Below are 15479 nucleotides of genomic sequence, written 5' to 3'. Positions count from 1 at the left end.
ATTAAAACACTGACAAAATTAAAACTGAGGCGACGCTCCAGTTTCGCAAAATTAAAAGGGTTTGGTGCGTAACTTTCAGTGTTTTCTTTTTTAAAGTGTTTAAATCAACTCAGAGCAGCTGTGAATGCTTCTTTAATAAGAAAGGTGCTACTTATGACAGCTATAATAATAATAATAATAATAATAATAATAAAAGAAACAAGATGGACTGTTCAACACAAATGCTAAATTCTTGCAAATAAGCAGCCGAGCACTCGTGTTTGACCTCTTCAACACGTAATTTTTGTGAAATGATAAAATCAAACAGGAAAAAAAAAAAAACACAAGTACAATAATTTCTCTCTTCAAGCATTTACAAAATTTACAAAAGTAAATCACAAATCCTGTAAAAATCCCACAGTCTGCTGACTGTGTAAGGCAAAGAAATTATATATATAATCCTACTTTTAATATTAAAATCAACTGTTCAGTATTACATTCAAACACCTGTCTATGGATGTCACATTTTTGAAATGGATGATCCAATCCCTGCCCCGTCTTTTGAGTGACAGAGAAGAACAAGTGAAAGTGTTTTACACTCTTAGAAGTTGTGCAACACCTGTTTCGGTGTGTATTCACAAAGAGTGGCACTGGACACCGTGGAAGTAACTACATGAAAGCGGGAAAGAGTTGAAAGTATGCTACAAGACTGTCTCTGGTGTACATTTGTAAACATTGCCCGGTTATTCTGATGCACCGGGATCCTTCAGTACCTGCACCGGCTCCAATGTAGTCACGGTACAACTGCACCACAGTTAGGTGGTTAGGTGGCTCTGTCTCTGGTAAATCCAACAAGTTGTCCATTTTGGGGCCAACCAATATGGGAAAAAAAGAAAACTGAAAGTGAAATTGAAAACCATACCATACTCTGCCAATATAAGTACGACACAGTGGTGGGAAAATAAATTAATCGTTTTCAAAGTTGAGGAAAACGTTGTACTGGTGATGGAATGGCTGTCCCTGAACCGAGGACGAGATTTTACAAAAAACTGGTGAGAAAATGAGCTTAAATACAGTATGTATAAAAATACCTATTCACAGTAGACACAAATGTTGTGCATTACTGATATTAATCATCTGGTAAGCACAGTAAAACTTACATAGATTTTCCTATCTATAAGAACAACTTAACATGTATCATTCTCAGCAAAAGTGAGATGTTTTAAACTATTGTTTCACTGAGGGACGCAAAAACCTAAACCCTCTAAGCCTTTTTTTTGGATTACAATAAAGTAAAAAGATGTTTTTTTCTTTGATTAAAGTCTAAAATTACCATAAAGACAAAAAAATAAAAATAAAAATTAGGAATAACAAAATCAGATTTTGCCGGAGAGCGTTCAGGGATGAATCAGTCTCTTTATCGCCTCCAAGATCGGCTCTCGTATTCGTCCTCGTCGTCATCGTCTTCCTCCTCTTCCTCCTCCTCGCCCCGCTCCTCCTCTCCAGGCAAATATGAGCTTGCTTCCTTCTGTTCAAATAAAAACGCACCGACTTGTGTTACTTTGATATTTGGGACTTTCTGGTTTCCGAAAAACACTTCTATTTGTCTTATGTTTGTTGCTACAGCATTATCTGGGAAGCTTTATATTAAAAATGTTCAAATCTGATTTCTGGATAAGGTCAAAGGTCTGGCACAACTAGCAATAAGCAAATCCTTCTGAATAATAATTTTCTTACAACTCACAATTTTTTTTTAACCTAAGCTGCTCCAACTTTTGACAGTAAAGCCTAATGAGCACTGATTACAGTCATTTAAAACTACAGTTTTATAAGAAATGGTAATTTAAACTAATAAAATGCCTTTGTTTTCACACAAGAATAAACATATTAGTCCTCTGGCACACAGTGGTCACTAAACCTAAAGGCAACATGACACTGTAACATCAAAATTGACATCATTTACTGCTGAGAGTGCATTCACACAGATAGAAATGCATATTTCTCCAAACTCAGTTATTCAAGTCGATCTTTCTTATCTTTGCACATTTAGCCAGTTTGAAGGTGACATGACATAACGCTGTCTTTTCTGTTGCCTTAGTTTCTTTTAACGGCACAAACGGAGGCCCAAGCTGCAGCAACAAAAGTAGGCGGTGATTTTCAACAACGGACTGTGCAGCAAAAGCCGCTCACACGCTCGCTGGTCGCAAACACTCAGAATTCTCTTTGTTTCTTGTGATTTTGAGTCACCAGCTAGTCTTCTACAGTCACAGCAGGGTCAGATCCTCCCTATCAGGGCAGGTTTGCTCCCTCGCCTCTGGCTCTCTGTGCAGACTGGAGCTGCACCACTTTTCACGTTTCAATGCAATGCAAGTGATAAGACACCGAAGTCCCCCCCCGCCCTTCTCAAAACTGCTCCATGAAACTACAGTACGAGGGTTTCACCTGACAGTAATGCTGTTTTACTCAAGGGGCTGAGATGCTCTTAGCACTGAGAGGCTTGCACTAATTTTGCTGTGGCAGTTAGCGGCAGTGAAAAATTCAGAAGCACTGGAAAGAAATGTACAAGTGTGAATAGAATTAAAACTTCTAAAAAAGAAAAAAAAAGTTTTCCCACTTTAAACTGTAAGTTGAAAAACTTCCCTTCCTGACTATATGAAACTAAAAGGGCATGGAATCTGCCCCAAACCAGCTCTGTGTGTGTGTGTGTGTGTGTGTGTAATGTTTTGTACCGTATTATCCTCGTCTTTAGCCTCTTCCTCCTCTGGCTCAGCTGTAACAGAGGGTGTCTTGGGCTTGTACCAGGACATATGCAGAAAACGACCTTTGAACATAGCTCCCTGATTGGCTGCCTAAAAAACAAACAAACAAAAAAAACAGACAGAATTAGCAATTAAAGCTTTCATGGATTAAATTTCACAGAATATGGGGCAGAAAACAGAAAAGGAAGAGCAAGACGAAAGTCCGGTTTGGTTTGAAATCATGGGACTTACATTCTCTGCTTCACTTCGTGTCTTAAAGGTCAGGATGACGCTGGTGGCATCTTGGTCACGAAGTTCTTCGATTTCACCAAATTTCTGAAGAAAAACAAAATTGAATTTCAAATAAATCACTTTCAGAACTCCAACATATTTACATGAAAGCGTGTCGGTAGTTGTTTTCTCACCACAAAATGCGGCATCAGCTCTTCCTTTTCTTCCTGTGTGACTCCTAAGATACTGAGAGCTCTGGGCCTGTGGTCCACCACCATACGGTTCACAAGCCCGCCGCGGGACCCCATGTCCCGGCTCCGGCTCCGGCCCCGGCCCCCATGTACCGCACTGGACTCTGGTGCCAGCTTGCCCCGGCCGCGGCCTCGACCAGCCGGAGGTCGGATCAGGCCCAACCGTGTCGCCTGAAGCAAAACACACACAGAGCTGATGATGAGTGTTCTTTTTCAATACGATGGTGCTTAGAATACAGAAAACCAAGGAAATGGAAAACTACAGTAAAAGAGCAATCATTAGAGTTGGATCTTCAGAGTTCTGGTCCATTTTCCAGCCCTGTCACTCGGTCCCCTCCACCATTAGTCGTCTCTCCTTCATTTTTAAAAAGGACATCTTACTTTTTAACCAGCCAACAAGCTCACAGCCACTCTCTACTCCATTTGTCCCTGCCTTGCTTGTACCTTTAATTGTCATTCTGCGATTTCCCCCTCGCACGGACCGGCGGCTCAAACTTTAATGAGGAGGGGCTCCATTAGTGTAAGGACTTGTGTCTGATTCGGCTTCGTTAGCAGCTGCTCCTTGGGGCTTGCTTAAGTGGCTGCGGTGTAATGTGCAGAAGGAGGTTCGGGCTTGGACGGATGGGGTGGGAGGGGGCAGGCTATATGCATTTTTAACAACAAGCTAATTAAGTACACTTGGGATAAAAAGGGGGGAAAAAAAAGGAAAACTGGGAGTTACAAACCAAAACTATGTTATTATCCTTTTAAAAGACAAATCATCTAATTATTTGAAGTTTAAATACGGGCTCAGTTTTACCTCACTTGCTTACAGATTGTGAGATTTGCTAGAACATGTTAGTAAAAAAAACAGATCTTAGATTATATTTAAAAATAGCAAACCTCAAACTTAATCTTTACATATATCACAGAGTCTTCATGCATATTTTAACACTACATTGATTCTTGTAGTTTTTAATACAATTTGCAAATTAAACGCAATGACCTCTTAGTGGGAAATAAACATATGCACAATATGAGCATTACTTCCTCACATGATGTAACGGCTCACTGAGGATGGACTTAGAAACGCTCTGTGCTGCACACTGATCATTTAGGCTCGTGCTCATCAGAATGACCTGCACAGCTGGAGTTTTACTAGAACTTAATACCATTTAGCTGTTCTGCTGTGATAAAATGTAAATCAGATAAAGCAAATAAAAATAACTGTGAGACTTCTGTTATTTATTTCAGTGTGGGGGATAAAGACAGTTTAATTTATTTCACTTCTGTATGCAAAAGAAAAAAAAAAAAAAAAAACTCCTTGACTGACATTTCCTGGTATCACGTCCTCAAATTCTAACGAAGTGTTGAGGAAACACGATATTCTCAGTCTGTACCTCCAGTTCTGTGGGTCCCAACAGACAGGGTTGTGACAGTGCTACCCATCTCTTCAGATTAGGAGTTACATATTGCTTTTTTTTTTAATTAAATGGGAACACAAAAGTTGTTTTAAAGATCAACTTTTAAAAAGGTCAGTTGTGGGTCACAATGTGCTTTTTGGAACGCAGTTAGCGCACGGTTATTGTGTGTGTGTGTGGTTTTTTTTTTAATGTTTACCTCGACTTGCAGCTGTCCCAGTTTTCTCTTCAGGTCTGTTGTGTCCTCTCCGGAGCTCATCTTCTTGTGAAAGTCGAGCTCAGCATCCAGCAACTCCTTCTGAGCCTGAAAACAACTCAGGCAAAATAAGAACTGCTCATTAAATCCAAGACAAGTGCTAAAACATGAGTTTTCAGAAAACAAAAAATAAGAAAGGTTATGACAACAGTTTAAATGTTTCAAATGAATGCGTGAGCCAGAGCTCGGTGTCAGTCCAGAACTTACATCAGTTTTGGTCTTGGGCTGGCTGTGGTTGGTTTTGCCACTGGAGGCCTGGGGGGCAGGGTTCATTTCATTCTGCAGCTGGGAGATCTTCTCCGTCAGCTCCTTTAGTGTCTTCATGATGTTGGCCCTCTCCTCGGGCTTCATGCCTCGATTCTTCTCCAGACGGTTGATCAGCGCCTGGAAGAACAACAGAGCGAAGTGATAAACCGTGAGAAAAGATGAGCGAAAACGACAGCGTACAGACAGAAGTCCCAAAGAACATCTTACTTTCTGACACTCGATCTGTGTCTTCAGCATCTCTTGTTTCTTCTTCCTCATGTCTTGTTGGAGTTTTAATGCCTCCTGGATGGGGCGAAAAAAAAAAAAAAAACCCAACAATTTAAAATGCATTATTTTCTATGAGAGAAACTTTCAGTCCGTGTCTCACGAGAAGGCCGTCAGAGACACAGATGTCTAATTCCAGCTTCGAGTTTCTTGTAGCAGCCGGAGAGTTAATTAAGAAACATGCCTGCTTCTTTTTCAGAGCTTCCTGAGCTTCCAGTGCTTTTCCTGTTTTCCCAAGACTCTTTGAGGATGACTTGAGGGCTGTGGAAGTGTAAGGGACCTTCTGGGTGTTAGGCGCCACCTACATGTCACACACACACAAAGATTTATCTGTTAACTCAAAGAGGAATGAACTCTCAGTTACCAACAACTCAATCCATAATATTGACTATAATATATAATACTAGTGTTAGAACGACAACATGGAAGATAGATAGCTGTTCTAAGCCAAACTAAGTTGTTCCTAGCTGTTCTGGAATACAGCATCAGAGTTTTATCATTTGGACAGTTCAACTGACTTAACACAAAACATGATAGATTTTTTTTAAATGTTTTGTTGAGAAAACAAAAACATACATTAACAGTGTCAGAGTTTGGATTCAGTCCGTCTGTCTTTGTTGCATTCAGGTGATGTTTAGGTACAGTCTTGTTCAACACGTAGGCGGCCGGATTGTGCTGCTTGATCCCCTGCTGAGGAGGGGAGAACTGAGAGTTAATCACACGAAGCACGATAAGATAAAACCACAGCAGACGACGATGGAAGGGCCGGTGTTTGTTTCAACCTTATGCATGTTGCTGTGCTGCAGCCCCGGGTTGGGGGCTAACCCGGCCAACTGGCTCCCTGAGCTCTGCTCCTGAGGACCCGTGGCGTTGGCGCCGGGCTCGCGGTGCCAGTACACACGGATGAAGCGGTTGTTTAGGACGGCCTCGATGCTGGATATGGCTCGCCTGGCCTCCTCGTTCTTTGTGTACTGGATCAGCGCCGCCTCTGGGTCGCCACCAAACACGACCTGGATTGAGAGCAGAGTGCACGGGTTGGCTGTCTGTTCGCGACAAAAACCCTTCAGGTTTCAACTTTCAACAAGGAGTAAAACCACAGCAACAACAACAAACAAAAAAAATATTCTAAAACGGGATGATTTAAAAGGTCTTTAATTTTTCTGCTGGTTTAAAACAGCTTTAATTTGCTTTGAGACTCTAAGAATACTTTCAGCAGCAACGACTCCTTTAAGAAGGACGACCCACTGCACCTGTATATTGACGATGGTTCCAAACTTGCTGAAGTGCTCGTTGAGCTTGGTGATGTTGTTGAGATCACGGGGGATCTTGCGCACCTCCAGCTTGGTGTTCACGTAGTGATTTCTCTTTGGAAACACGCTCTTATCTTGATTGGTAAAGTTTGGTCTGAAAAAAAAAGGAGGTTTGGGATGGTGAGAATTTCAAGACATATGCCTTGTAAAAAAAATATTTTTTTTAAAAAAGCACTGAAGCTTGACTTCAGATTAACATTTCTGCAACCAATAAAACTGACAGATCGATTACAAGTAGAGCTCAAGTTTAGTCTCAGCTTCCCACAGAACAAATAAAAGCACGTTGCTGACAGTAGTCAGACTTAACACTTTAAAATGAAATCGGGAAACAGCTGATCAACTGATCAGAATCAATGCAGAACCAGTTTAAGATTTCTATTATTTTAATAAAATCCTCTAATTTGTTTTATGCATCTGGGACTTCTTACTTCTCCATCCAGGGCTTTTTAGCTGCAGGTCCCTCAGCTGTGCTGGGGCCCAGTGTCCTCTTTCTGCCGTCCTGCTCTGTGTTGAAACGTGACACATTATTTCCAGGACTGCTGGTGGCAGTCGCAGGTTCTGTCTGGATCACAATGTTTGCAGCTACAAGATAAACAAAAGACACAAAGACATATTAATAATTACAATTTTAGCGTTAGGAGCACTGAAATTTTCCTACCTCATTGTTAGTTTTAGAAATAAGTTTTCTAAGGTCTGGATTTCTCAAGATAAAACACTTAAAAGTAAACGATTGTTACCTCTGGATCCTTGTCCTTCGCCTGACGTGAGGCCAATGAGGTTGGAGCGCTGGGTCTGCACCCGAGGGATGAACTGACGATACGAGTTACGAGCTGCTGCAGTCAGTCCTGGGGATTCTGGGTTGTAGCCTTCTGGATCATAGGAATCTGAAGTGTAAAACATGCAATTTATTAGAACAAATGTGAAATATTTTAAAGAAGCAGTTTAAATGCTATAAGTAGCATGTCACATAGATCATTAAATGAGTTTAAATTTGGTCATAAATGTTGTCTAAAAACAATTAAAAATGGTGACTTAAACATTTGTCATTGAATTCTATGATAAATTTAATGTCAAAAGAAATATTTAACAAATGTAAATGAAAACATGTACACAACTATCAATATACACACACATTTGTTATAAATTAAGAAAAGTTAAATCAGGACTTATATCATAATAGTCCAAGAGAATAATTATAGTAAGCTACAGTTTACTGCAGTAAAATACAAATTAAACTTTTTTTATGACAAAAAAAAAATTGAACTTTTTCTGAATGAGAGTAAGAAATACAGAGCAGAATTTTTATTATAACAAAAGTGCTCCACTTATTGGGAGGAATTCAAGTTTAACCCCAAGAGATGGATGTTATCTGGCTTAAAGAACAGCACCACCCTGTGGTTTATAATTGCTACTGCACCTACGATCACTGCACAGACATTACAGTCACTTCGTAAGTGAACAGAAATGAAATGAAATAAATTATTACCCCCCACCAAAAAAAGGCCCCAACTATTTTAAGCACACAAAACACATTTTGTTGTAAGCACCTGGGAAAACAAAATAGGAAAAAAATACAAGTAAAAAAAACCAAGAAGCTGCACGGTCCCAATCTGAAGAGAAAAAGCATTTCGGCTTACATTCAGACTGGACATATTGGGGGCGAAGAGACACAGATGGGGACGAAGAAGGAGGCTGGGGGGGAGGAGGAGGAGGAGGAGGAGGAGGAAGAGTAGGTGGCAGCCCCACGCCTGGTGGTCCGAGAGGAGGAGAAGAAGTGATTGCAGACTGGTGGTTGGGGGTATCAATCCCACTGGTTGCTATCAGTGGGGGTCCTGAGGGAGACACAAGCCCAGGCTTTGTTCTAAACGGCTAAATGTTTTCATTCTACACAGACTTGGCACAAACATCCATTTAAGGCAGCTAATAAATGATAGAAAACACAATAATTACTGTTTAACCATCCATCTTCTTTGACTAATAAATGATTTTTGCAGAGCAGATATTTGCTCACAAAGAAACAAAAAGCATTGGAATGGTTTCAGCAATTACTAAGTACAAAAGAGATATACATTTTGGCATAAAAACTGTTCCTTATTTTGTACTACACGTGCAACAATAACAATTGTTGCAATAAATGATTCAGAATTTCGCTACAGGTGATTTGGTTTTAATGAATAATTTATCAGACTGAGTATGGGAACTAAACTGAACATAAGAGTGAGAATCAGCTGTGGTGCAGAAGCTACGCTGGTGCAAAGCAACCTCATAATCACAAACGTTCTCTTCCACCAGGAAACACACAAAACCAACGAGTCAAAACTTCACACTGACACGAAGTGTGTAAATTACACCAGCCAAAGGAGGTAGTGAAACTGTAAAAACACACACGACTTCTCTGTGCCAAATTTCTGCGAGCACAGAGTACTTTTTAAACTCGGTGTTCAGTTTCTACAGGATGAGTGGGACTGATTCAGAGCGCTGTGAGACCGTGAGATTACTGACGACGCACAAACGTGGAATTTACCACAAAAATGAAACTCGGTATAAATGAGTCCAGAACTCAATTGTTCTATTGTGAGGAAAAAAAAATGTTCCTTTTCTTTCCTTAAACTAAGGATAACACTATGATGGCATAACATAATTTCTTCATGTATGGGAGGACCATCAGCTCAACTAATACATCTTTACTGTTTGTCCCTAAGTCTAAATACAAACACTGGACCGGGCCTTTTCGGTCGCCACACTCAGACTGTGGAACCAACTACCTCAGGATTTGTGCTCTATCACTGATCTGGCCCTTTTTTAATTCTAATCTTTTTATTAACCGTTTTTAACTATTGTATTGTGAATTACTTTGCACCGTTTGGCTTTTGTTAAATGTTAAATGCTGAGTGGTTGATAACGAGGAAGAAAAAGTTGAGGGCGGGCCTGCGGGGGAGAGCTGACACTCTTACTGGGGCCTGGCACACAAAGCTAAAGTGCCTCCCTCTGTGTAGGCTCTTAGAGATGCTCTTAAATGATACAATAAATCAGTGAGATTCCCAAAGGCTGGCCACCGAAGGTACACATCACATTCCATCGTTTCTACAAGCTGTTATTAATATGTCAAAACGACAGCTGTACTCACTTGTCATTGGGAAGACACCTGGCGGCGGTGGCTGGCCAAAGGGCGGCATCCTAAGGGAGGGCGGCGGCTCGGTGATCGGAGGCATGGGTAACCTGGTGGGAGGCATAACCGGTGGGGGAGGGAACGGGATAATATTCGGGAGATTGACGTCATCGACGATGAGGGGATCATTGCCATGGTCGAACGGACAAAGGTCACCGCGGACACAAAACCCTTTTTCTGTTTGAAAAAAAATAAAAGAAACAAAAACAAGAGGTATATTTAAATATTGGTAAATTATTTTGAATGTTTTCCAGGCATAGTTGAGTATACAACCTAATTTTAAAATGCTCGTTTAGGTGGTTAACTTACCAACAAAACTGTTACACACAAATAATGACAATAATAAATAAAAAACCCAGAAGGAATGAAATAAACAAGAGCAATACTGCAGCTGAAAGCACCTACAGGAAGACACACAGTAGAGTGAATGTATTTACCCCACAGTCTCATTAAGACACAGAGTCTCTAGTGTCTGAATACTGTCACAGCAGTGCACTTCAGGGACAGTGGGATAAGTTTAAACTCTCCTGAGTCTCTGTGCAGATAGGCAGCAAAGCAAGCAAGTCCTTCCACTGGGGACAGGAGACACGAGTGCTAAACAGTGGTCATTAGTGAAGAGACTCAACAAGGTACTAAACCCTCGTGGGAAAATAACACTAGCCAGAGAAAGCTTTACAATGACCGTCGTCTTGTTTGTTTTGTGCAGAGACATCGCCGCAGCTTTGGAATTGCACAACACTGTTAGGTTTTAACTGATAAAAATCTCCAAAGAGGGTAAAAAACCCCTGTTTGATTCCAGAAAGAACCATTCAATTACAGAGCAAACAGGAAAACCTAGACACCGCTCTTACCGTCGTAATCCCTGCAGCGCTGCTTCAGGGACACAGGCTTGTTGCCGAAGGGCTTGCCGACGCCATCTTGCCTCTGGCTGCTGTAGTAGCTCGACCAGCTGTCTGTAGTGCTGTCGGGCAGGTGAGCGAGCGTGGCCACGGGAACCCCCCCCACTCCCGGGACGCCGCCGGATGAGGAAGACGAGGGGAACGGGTGTGGAGGTGTGGGAAGGGGCAGGAGAGGCGGTGGGTGCTGCTGCAGCTGCTGAGGGCCGGGTATGACTGAGGCGTTGTAGCTGTCCGTATCTTTTCTCTCCACCTCGAACTTCGACTTGAAATCTGTTTAAGATAAGAGAAGCGATCTGTAAAATGTGTTAGGAGTAAGAGAAAACTGATCGTTGCAGAATTTTAAAACCCAAATTCGACAAATTCTTTCATTAGGTCAGACGCAAACATGCGGATTAACCTTGAGGGTAATAAGGCCAAGTCCAACCCATGCTGTTGAATCCCCAATGATGTGACGGCAGAGCTGTCCACATTGTTCCTTCCTTACAGTCTACTTTCAGTAACGCTTAATCCAACAACAAAACCCAATTCCGTCTCCTTTAAACAAACCGAACCAGCTCACGTCCTGGTTGTTCCCGACAGATCTCCTGCATCACTAAAGCAGCCGCGAGCTCCGGCAGCCCCCGACACGCCCGAGTCTGTTCCCCTGTGCTGTCGCTACTCTCTCACCTCTGGCCCCTCTGTGCTCTCGGTCCCTGCTCTTTCCCCGGCTGCCGCTCCTGCTCCTGCTGCGGCTCCTGCTGTAGCTCCTCCCGCGGGGGCTGGCCCGGCGGCGCTCGTGGCGCTCTCGCTCGCGATGGGATTCGCCGCCGCCTTTGCCGTGCCGCTCGAAGTCACGGCGCTTGCGCTCGTCCCGCCTCCTGTCATCGCGACTCCTGTGTGTGGATGTGTCGGAGAGGAAACATTTGAATTATATCTGTGGCAGGCAGGCATACTCAACAGGTTTATGACACGACAGATAAACGTGGATCCTAATCACTCCATCAAACAGACATAGATTCTACTTATATACGCTGTATTTGTCTCTCAAAATCCATCCACCACCATTTTTTGACTGGAGCAGAACTCTTGGGGTTTAGAACTAAACACTGCAGGGATATATTTACATCTTAAGATCTCTATACAAATACATCAGATAAAAACAGTTACTTTTAAACCATCAGACAGCATAGGTTAAATGTAACCAAACAAATACTCATATGTGTATGTTTGTCTTTGTCTTTAAGGTGGTTGAACACTTACCTGGACTCGTTGAAGTCAGAGCGGTTCCTCAGGGGGCTTCTCCTGCGTCTGTTTTCTCTCTCCTCCTCTAGAGTTTCAGTCTTAAGGGAAACAGGGAATACGTTACACAGAAATACATTGAAAGGCAAACATTTAAGCAAACACTCAGATCCAAAGCCCAAAGAGAAAACCGGCCGCTCTTCACAGAAAATAGCTTTTGAAGCTGCTCGCCAACTGCTCTTACCTCAACAACATCAGTTTTGACTGCAGGTGTTTTAACCTCTTCCTTTGGAGGCTCCTTGGCAGCTGGATTTCCCAGGTAGTTTTTTGTTGACAGAGACTCAAAAAGCTTGTCGACGAATCCCATAGTCTCTGCAAAAGTGACGAAACGAACCACATCAACAAATTTCTCTTTCCGTCACGTTGTTTTGTGCAGATCTAACAAAAAGCAAAACTGCCTCCAAGAATGAAGAGCAATAAAAATCCTGCTGCGTAATTTATGCAATGAAATTATTTTCTTTTGCTCCAAATATACCTGAAACAATACAGAGGAGGAGCACACCGAGCACAGGCATGAAAGAGTGGAAAGCTGCTTTATTATAACATCTCAAAACACACACACAAAAAAAAGAAATTTTGAAACCAGAATATATAATGTGCAATAGTCAAGTGTGTTTTGTTTACAGTCTTCAATCAGTATTTGCTTTTGGAAACACTTAAAAAAAAATACAAATAATTAATAAGACGTGTTTTGTTCATATGTCAGTCATTTAAAAATCGTGATCTATTTAACAAATGATAGATGGCATTGTTGATGTTATTTAAAAAATAAAATTAAATAAAATGAAATCATGCAAAAGAGAGCAGAACTCAAAACAAACACGTTGATACATCAGTAAAAGATGAATCCAGAGAGGGAGGTGATGCAAAACTCCCTCTGCTGGTCATAATAAGGAACAACACGTGGACTTAAAAATCTGCTGCTACATTAACGAGTTGCCATTTTGGGAAAAAAAAAAAAGCAAGATTCTTGTGTCAGAGCAGCCCAGTTTACCTTTACCTTAGTAACATATACTTCTAAAGGTAAACTGGTAATTGCTGCAGTAAAAGAAAAGCGACTGTTTGAGTTGGCCAGACTGAAGCATTTAACCCTGAACTACGTCAAGCTACAACTTTACAACCTTTGAGTAAAGAAAAGTTCAGTTTTTAGTGAAGGCAAGTCGAAAGTTTGTATGACTTACATTTGCTTCTGCACAAACAGACTTATTAAACTATGCATGCTACATAATCACCAATTATCCTTTTATGTTAAATAATTATTTTATGACATAATGCCTGACTACATTTAACAGTCCCAGTGAATAATCTACTTTTATTAACATCAGGCTGAGGAGCTGGGACATAACTAAAAAAGACTCCAGAATATCTGAGATGTGCAAGGAGTGTAAAATAAATACTTTTTTTTTCCTTCTTAAGCAGCAGAAAATCTTTGGCATAAACTCTCTCGACCAGGAAAAGCTAATAACAAATCTGCATGTTGTCACAGCAGCAGCAGCAACAACAACAACAACACATCCTGCAAACTTCTTACCCTTTTGTAGGAAGACGTCAAGCTGATCGGCACAGAGAGCTTTCAGCTCCTTCTCAGGTTTGTCCTTCTTGACAAGAGCCACCACATAGTTGGCCAAAGCAGAGGGGTCAGCATCGCATCTGCAAGACGAAATAAAACTACGCTTGGTTTCAGTTCGTCCACACAGATCCATTTCATTAGAACTTACAAATGCAACGAGGAGTTTGCCACAGGGGTTAAAGATATACAAAAAGGAGAAACCCCAACTATAAACCTCAAATGTGTATTCAAAGTGGTGCTTAGATATTCAAATCTTCAAACTAAGCCTAATCGTAGCTTGTGCCTTAGAGAGACAGAACATCTGAGAGCAAGACTGATAAATCAGCTCGACTAGTGGACTCCTTACCCAGAAATATTATCACGGATAGACAGATATCTCATTTATCCTCAAAGGGAAATTCAGTTGTCACCTTTATGCTGTGAGATAAAAGTGTTTGCTTTTCAAGATGCTTCAAAAAAGATATGCTTGTCTTTATTTAGAAATCAATAAATTGGTCTAAATAGGACAGCTTGGAGCAGGTTTGTTTGCCCAAACAATTCCATTTAAACAAAGTACGCAGACATCTGAGAGATTAAACTTTACCGTGTTCCAATATGAACTAAAAAAATAAATAAATAAAATAAATAAACGTCACCAGCAATCAGCTGCTGGTTGATGTCACAGCTTTGTGTAGAACATAGTAGGCATTAACATATCATATTAATACATTTGAAACAGTTTTGCTGCTTGGCAACACGAGTAAACAAATAATACACAAACAAAATGGCTCCACTTACACTCTTAGATTATAGATTGCTTACTGCTTACATAGTAAATGTTTAAACTCAGAACTTCAGTTCGCCCAAATGGTATTACAAACTTTTGGTTTTGTTTTGTTTTCCAATTCTTAATATGTTATAAAAAAATAAATAAAATACGGCATAAAACTCTTAAGTGTGAGTTAGAGAAACTACGTAAAACACTATTAATTTCACTTTTTAATCTCTTCACGGCATCGATACGTTCTGCTACGTGCAACCTTTTTAAAACGTCTACGTCCGCACAAATAATAACAACAAAAATAATAATATTTAGCAGGAAAGCTTAACGTTAGAAGAAGAAATTGTGTAACTATGGTAACTGGAAAAAAAGCGAACTTAGTAAAGTGGACGCAGCACAAATAATAACCACAAATGGAAGACCACAAAGCTAGGTCCTAAAACGGATTACGCGCGACAATGAATACTCGGATAATAGCGAAAACAGACGTACACATCTACATTACATGAGGCGAGCTATTCGTTTCTGCGCTTTTGCTAAATGAGCAGTAAAACAGCTTTATCCCCGTCTTCAACTAAAGGCCAGCTAGCGGGTTCGCAGGCTGGCTAACTCGTGTAAGAATCGGCCATCTGATTTTTGCACACCCCCATTGATGCCTGGATCGCTAACTAACGTAGCATGCAAGCTAAATGTCATTTCAGTTCAAACACTCACATTGGCTCCAGGAGTTTTGCCAGCCACGACTTCAGAGCTTCGACATTTTCTATGATCATCGTGAGAACGACTGTAATGCTGCCTATGAAGAGAAAGCGCGTTTTGACGACCCTACTTTCATCGTCTATATATTTAAAAGCTTTAGGGCCTTCTGTCTCTCTTCTGGCAGGTCGAGCAAAGTGATTTACGGCATGGCAACACGGGACGAGTTGTCGTAAAGCAGCCGAGCCTTTCAAAAATAACGCCTGATTATATTAACACAAGCTGGTCTGCTATTGTTTATTAAATACTCAAGGTTAAGTAAATATATAATACTCAAATCGAAGTGTTAATTTGTTTGACAGCTTTTGACGTAACGCCAAAAAACTAATAGGGACTACATTACCCAGAACA

At 41.0% G+C, this 15479-nt stretch overlaps 1 protein-coding gene across 6 annotated transcripts; it reads right to left on the bottom strand.

The window, feature by feature from the left end:
• Positions 1-1290: 1290 nt before the first annotated feature.
• Positions 1291-15262, bottom strand: rbm27 (RNA binding motif protein 27). 6 transcript variants are annotated; one of them, XM_017421434.3, is made up of 21 exons: positions 15087-15262; positions 13574-13692; positions 12227-12354; positions 12004-12083; positions 11431-11636; positions 10717-11034; positions 9824-10042; positions 8334-8528; positions 7434-7580; positions 7125-7278; positions 6637-6790; positions 6169-6396; positions 5963-6076; positions 5571-5687; positions 5330-5404; positions 5063-5239; positions 4799-4930; positions 3143-3370; positions 2970-3053; positions 2709-2828; positions 1291-1507 (listed from the first exon to the last, which is right to left on the bottom strand). In XM_017421434.3, exons 1-21 carry the CDS (start codon positions 15143-15145, stop codon positions 1397-1399), a joined length of 3165 nt encoding a protein of 1054 aa, XP_017276923.1. In that variant the 5' UTR covers positions 15146-15262; the 3' UTR covers positions 1291-1396. The 6 variants fall into 6 exon arrangements, with proteins under 6 accessions (XP_017276923.1, XP_017276925.1, XP_017276926.1 ...); XM_017421436.3 differs by having other exon boundaries at positions 4799-4903; XM_017421437.3 differs by having other exon boundaries at positions 4799-4903; positions 5963-6073.
• Positions 15263-15479: the final 217 nt, after the last annotated feature.

Source organism: Kryptolebias marmoratus, linkage group LG13, assembly GCF_001649575.2.
Source record: "Kryptolebias marmoratus isolate JLee-2015 linkage group LG13, ASM164957v2, whole genome shotgun sequence".
NCBI lineage: Eukaryota > Metazoa > Chordata > Actinopteri > Cyprinodontiformes > Rivulidae > Kryptolebias > Kryptolebias marmoratus.
Note: the sequence above shows the minus strand (reverse complement) of the source record. Positions and strands in the feature narration are given on the sequence as shown.

What these genes read in the sequence shown, in the direction of transcription:
- rbm27 (XM_037979063.1), bottom strand. Translation starts at nt 15,145, where the DNA reads ATGATCATAGAAAATGTCGAAGCTCTGAAGTCGTGGCTGGCAAAACTC. An exon ending in GCAAAACTCCTGGAGCCAAT is followed by an intron (nt 13,693 to 15,086) that starts GTGAGTGTTTGA and finishes TTCGTCTTGCAG; the next exon opens with ATGCGATGCTGACCCCTCTG. An exon ending in TGGGACAGCTGCAAGTCGAG is followed by an intron (nt 3,371 to 4,798) that starts GTAAACATTAAA and finishes GTTTTGCTTCAG; the next exon opens with GCGACACGGTTGGGCCTGAT.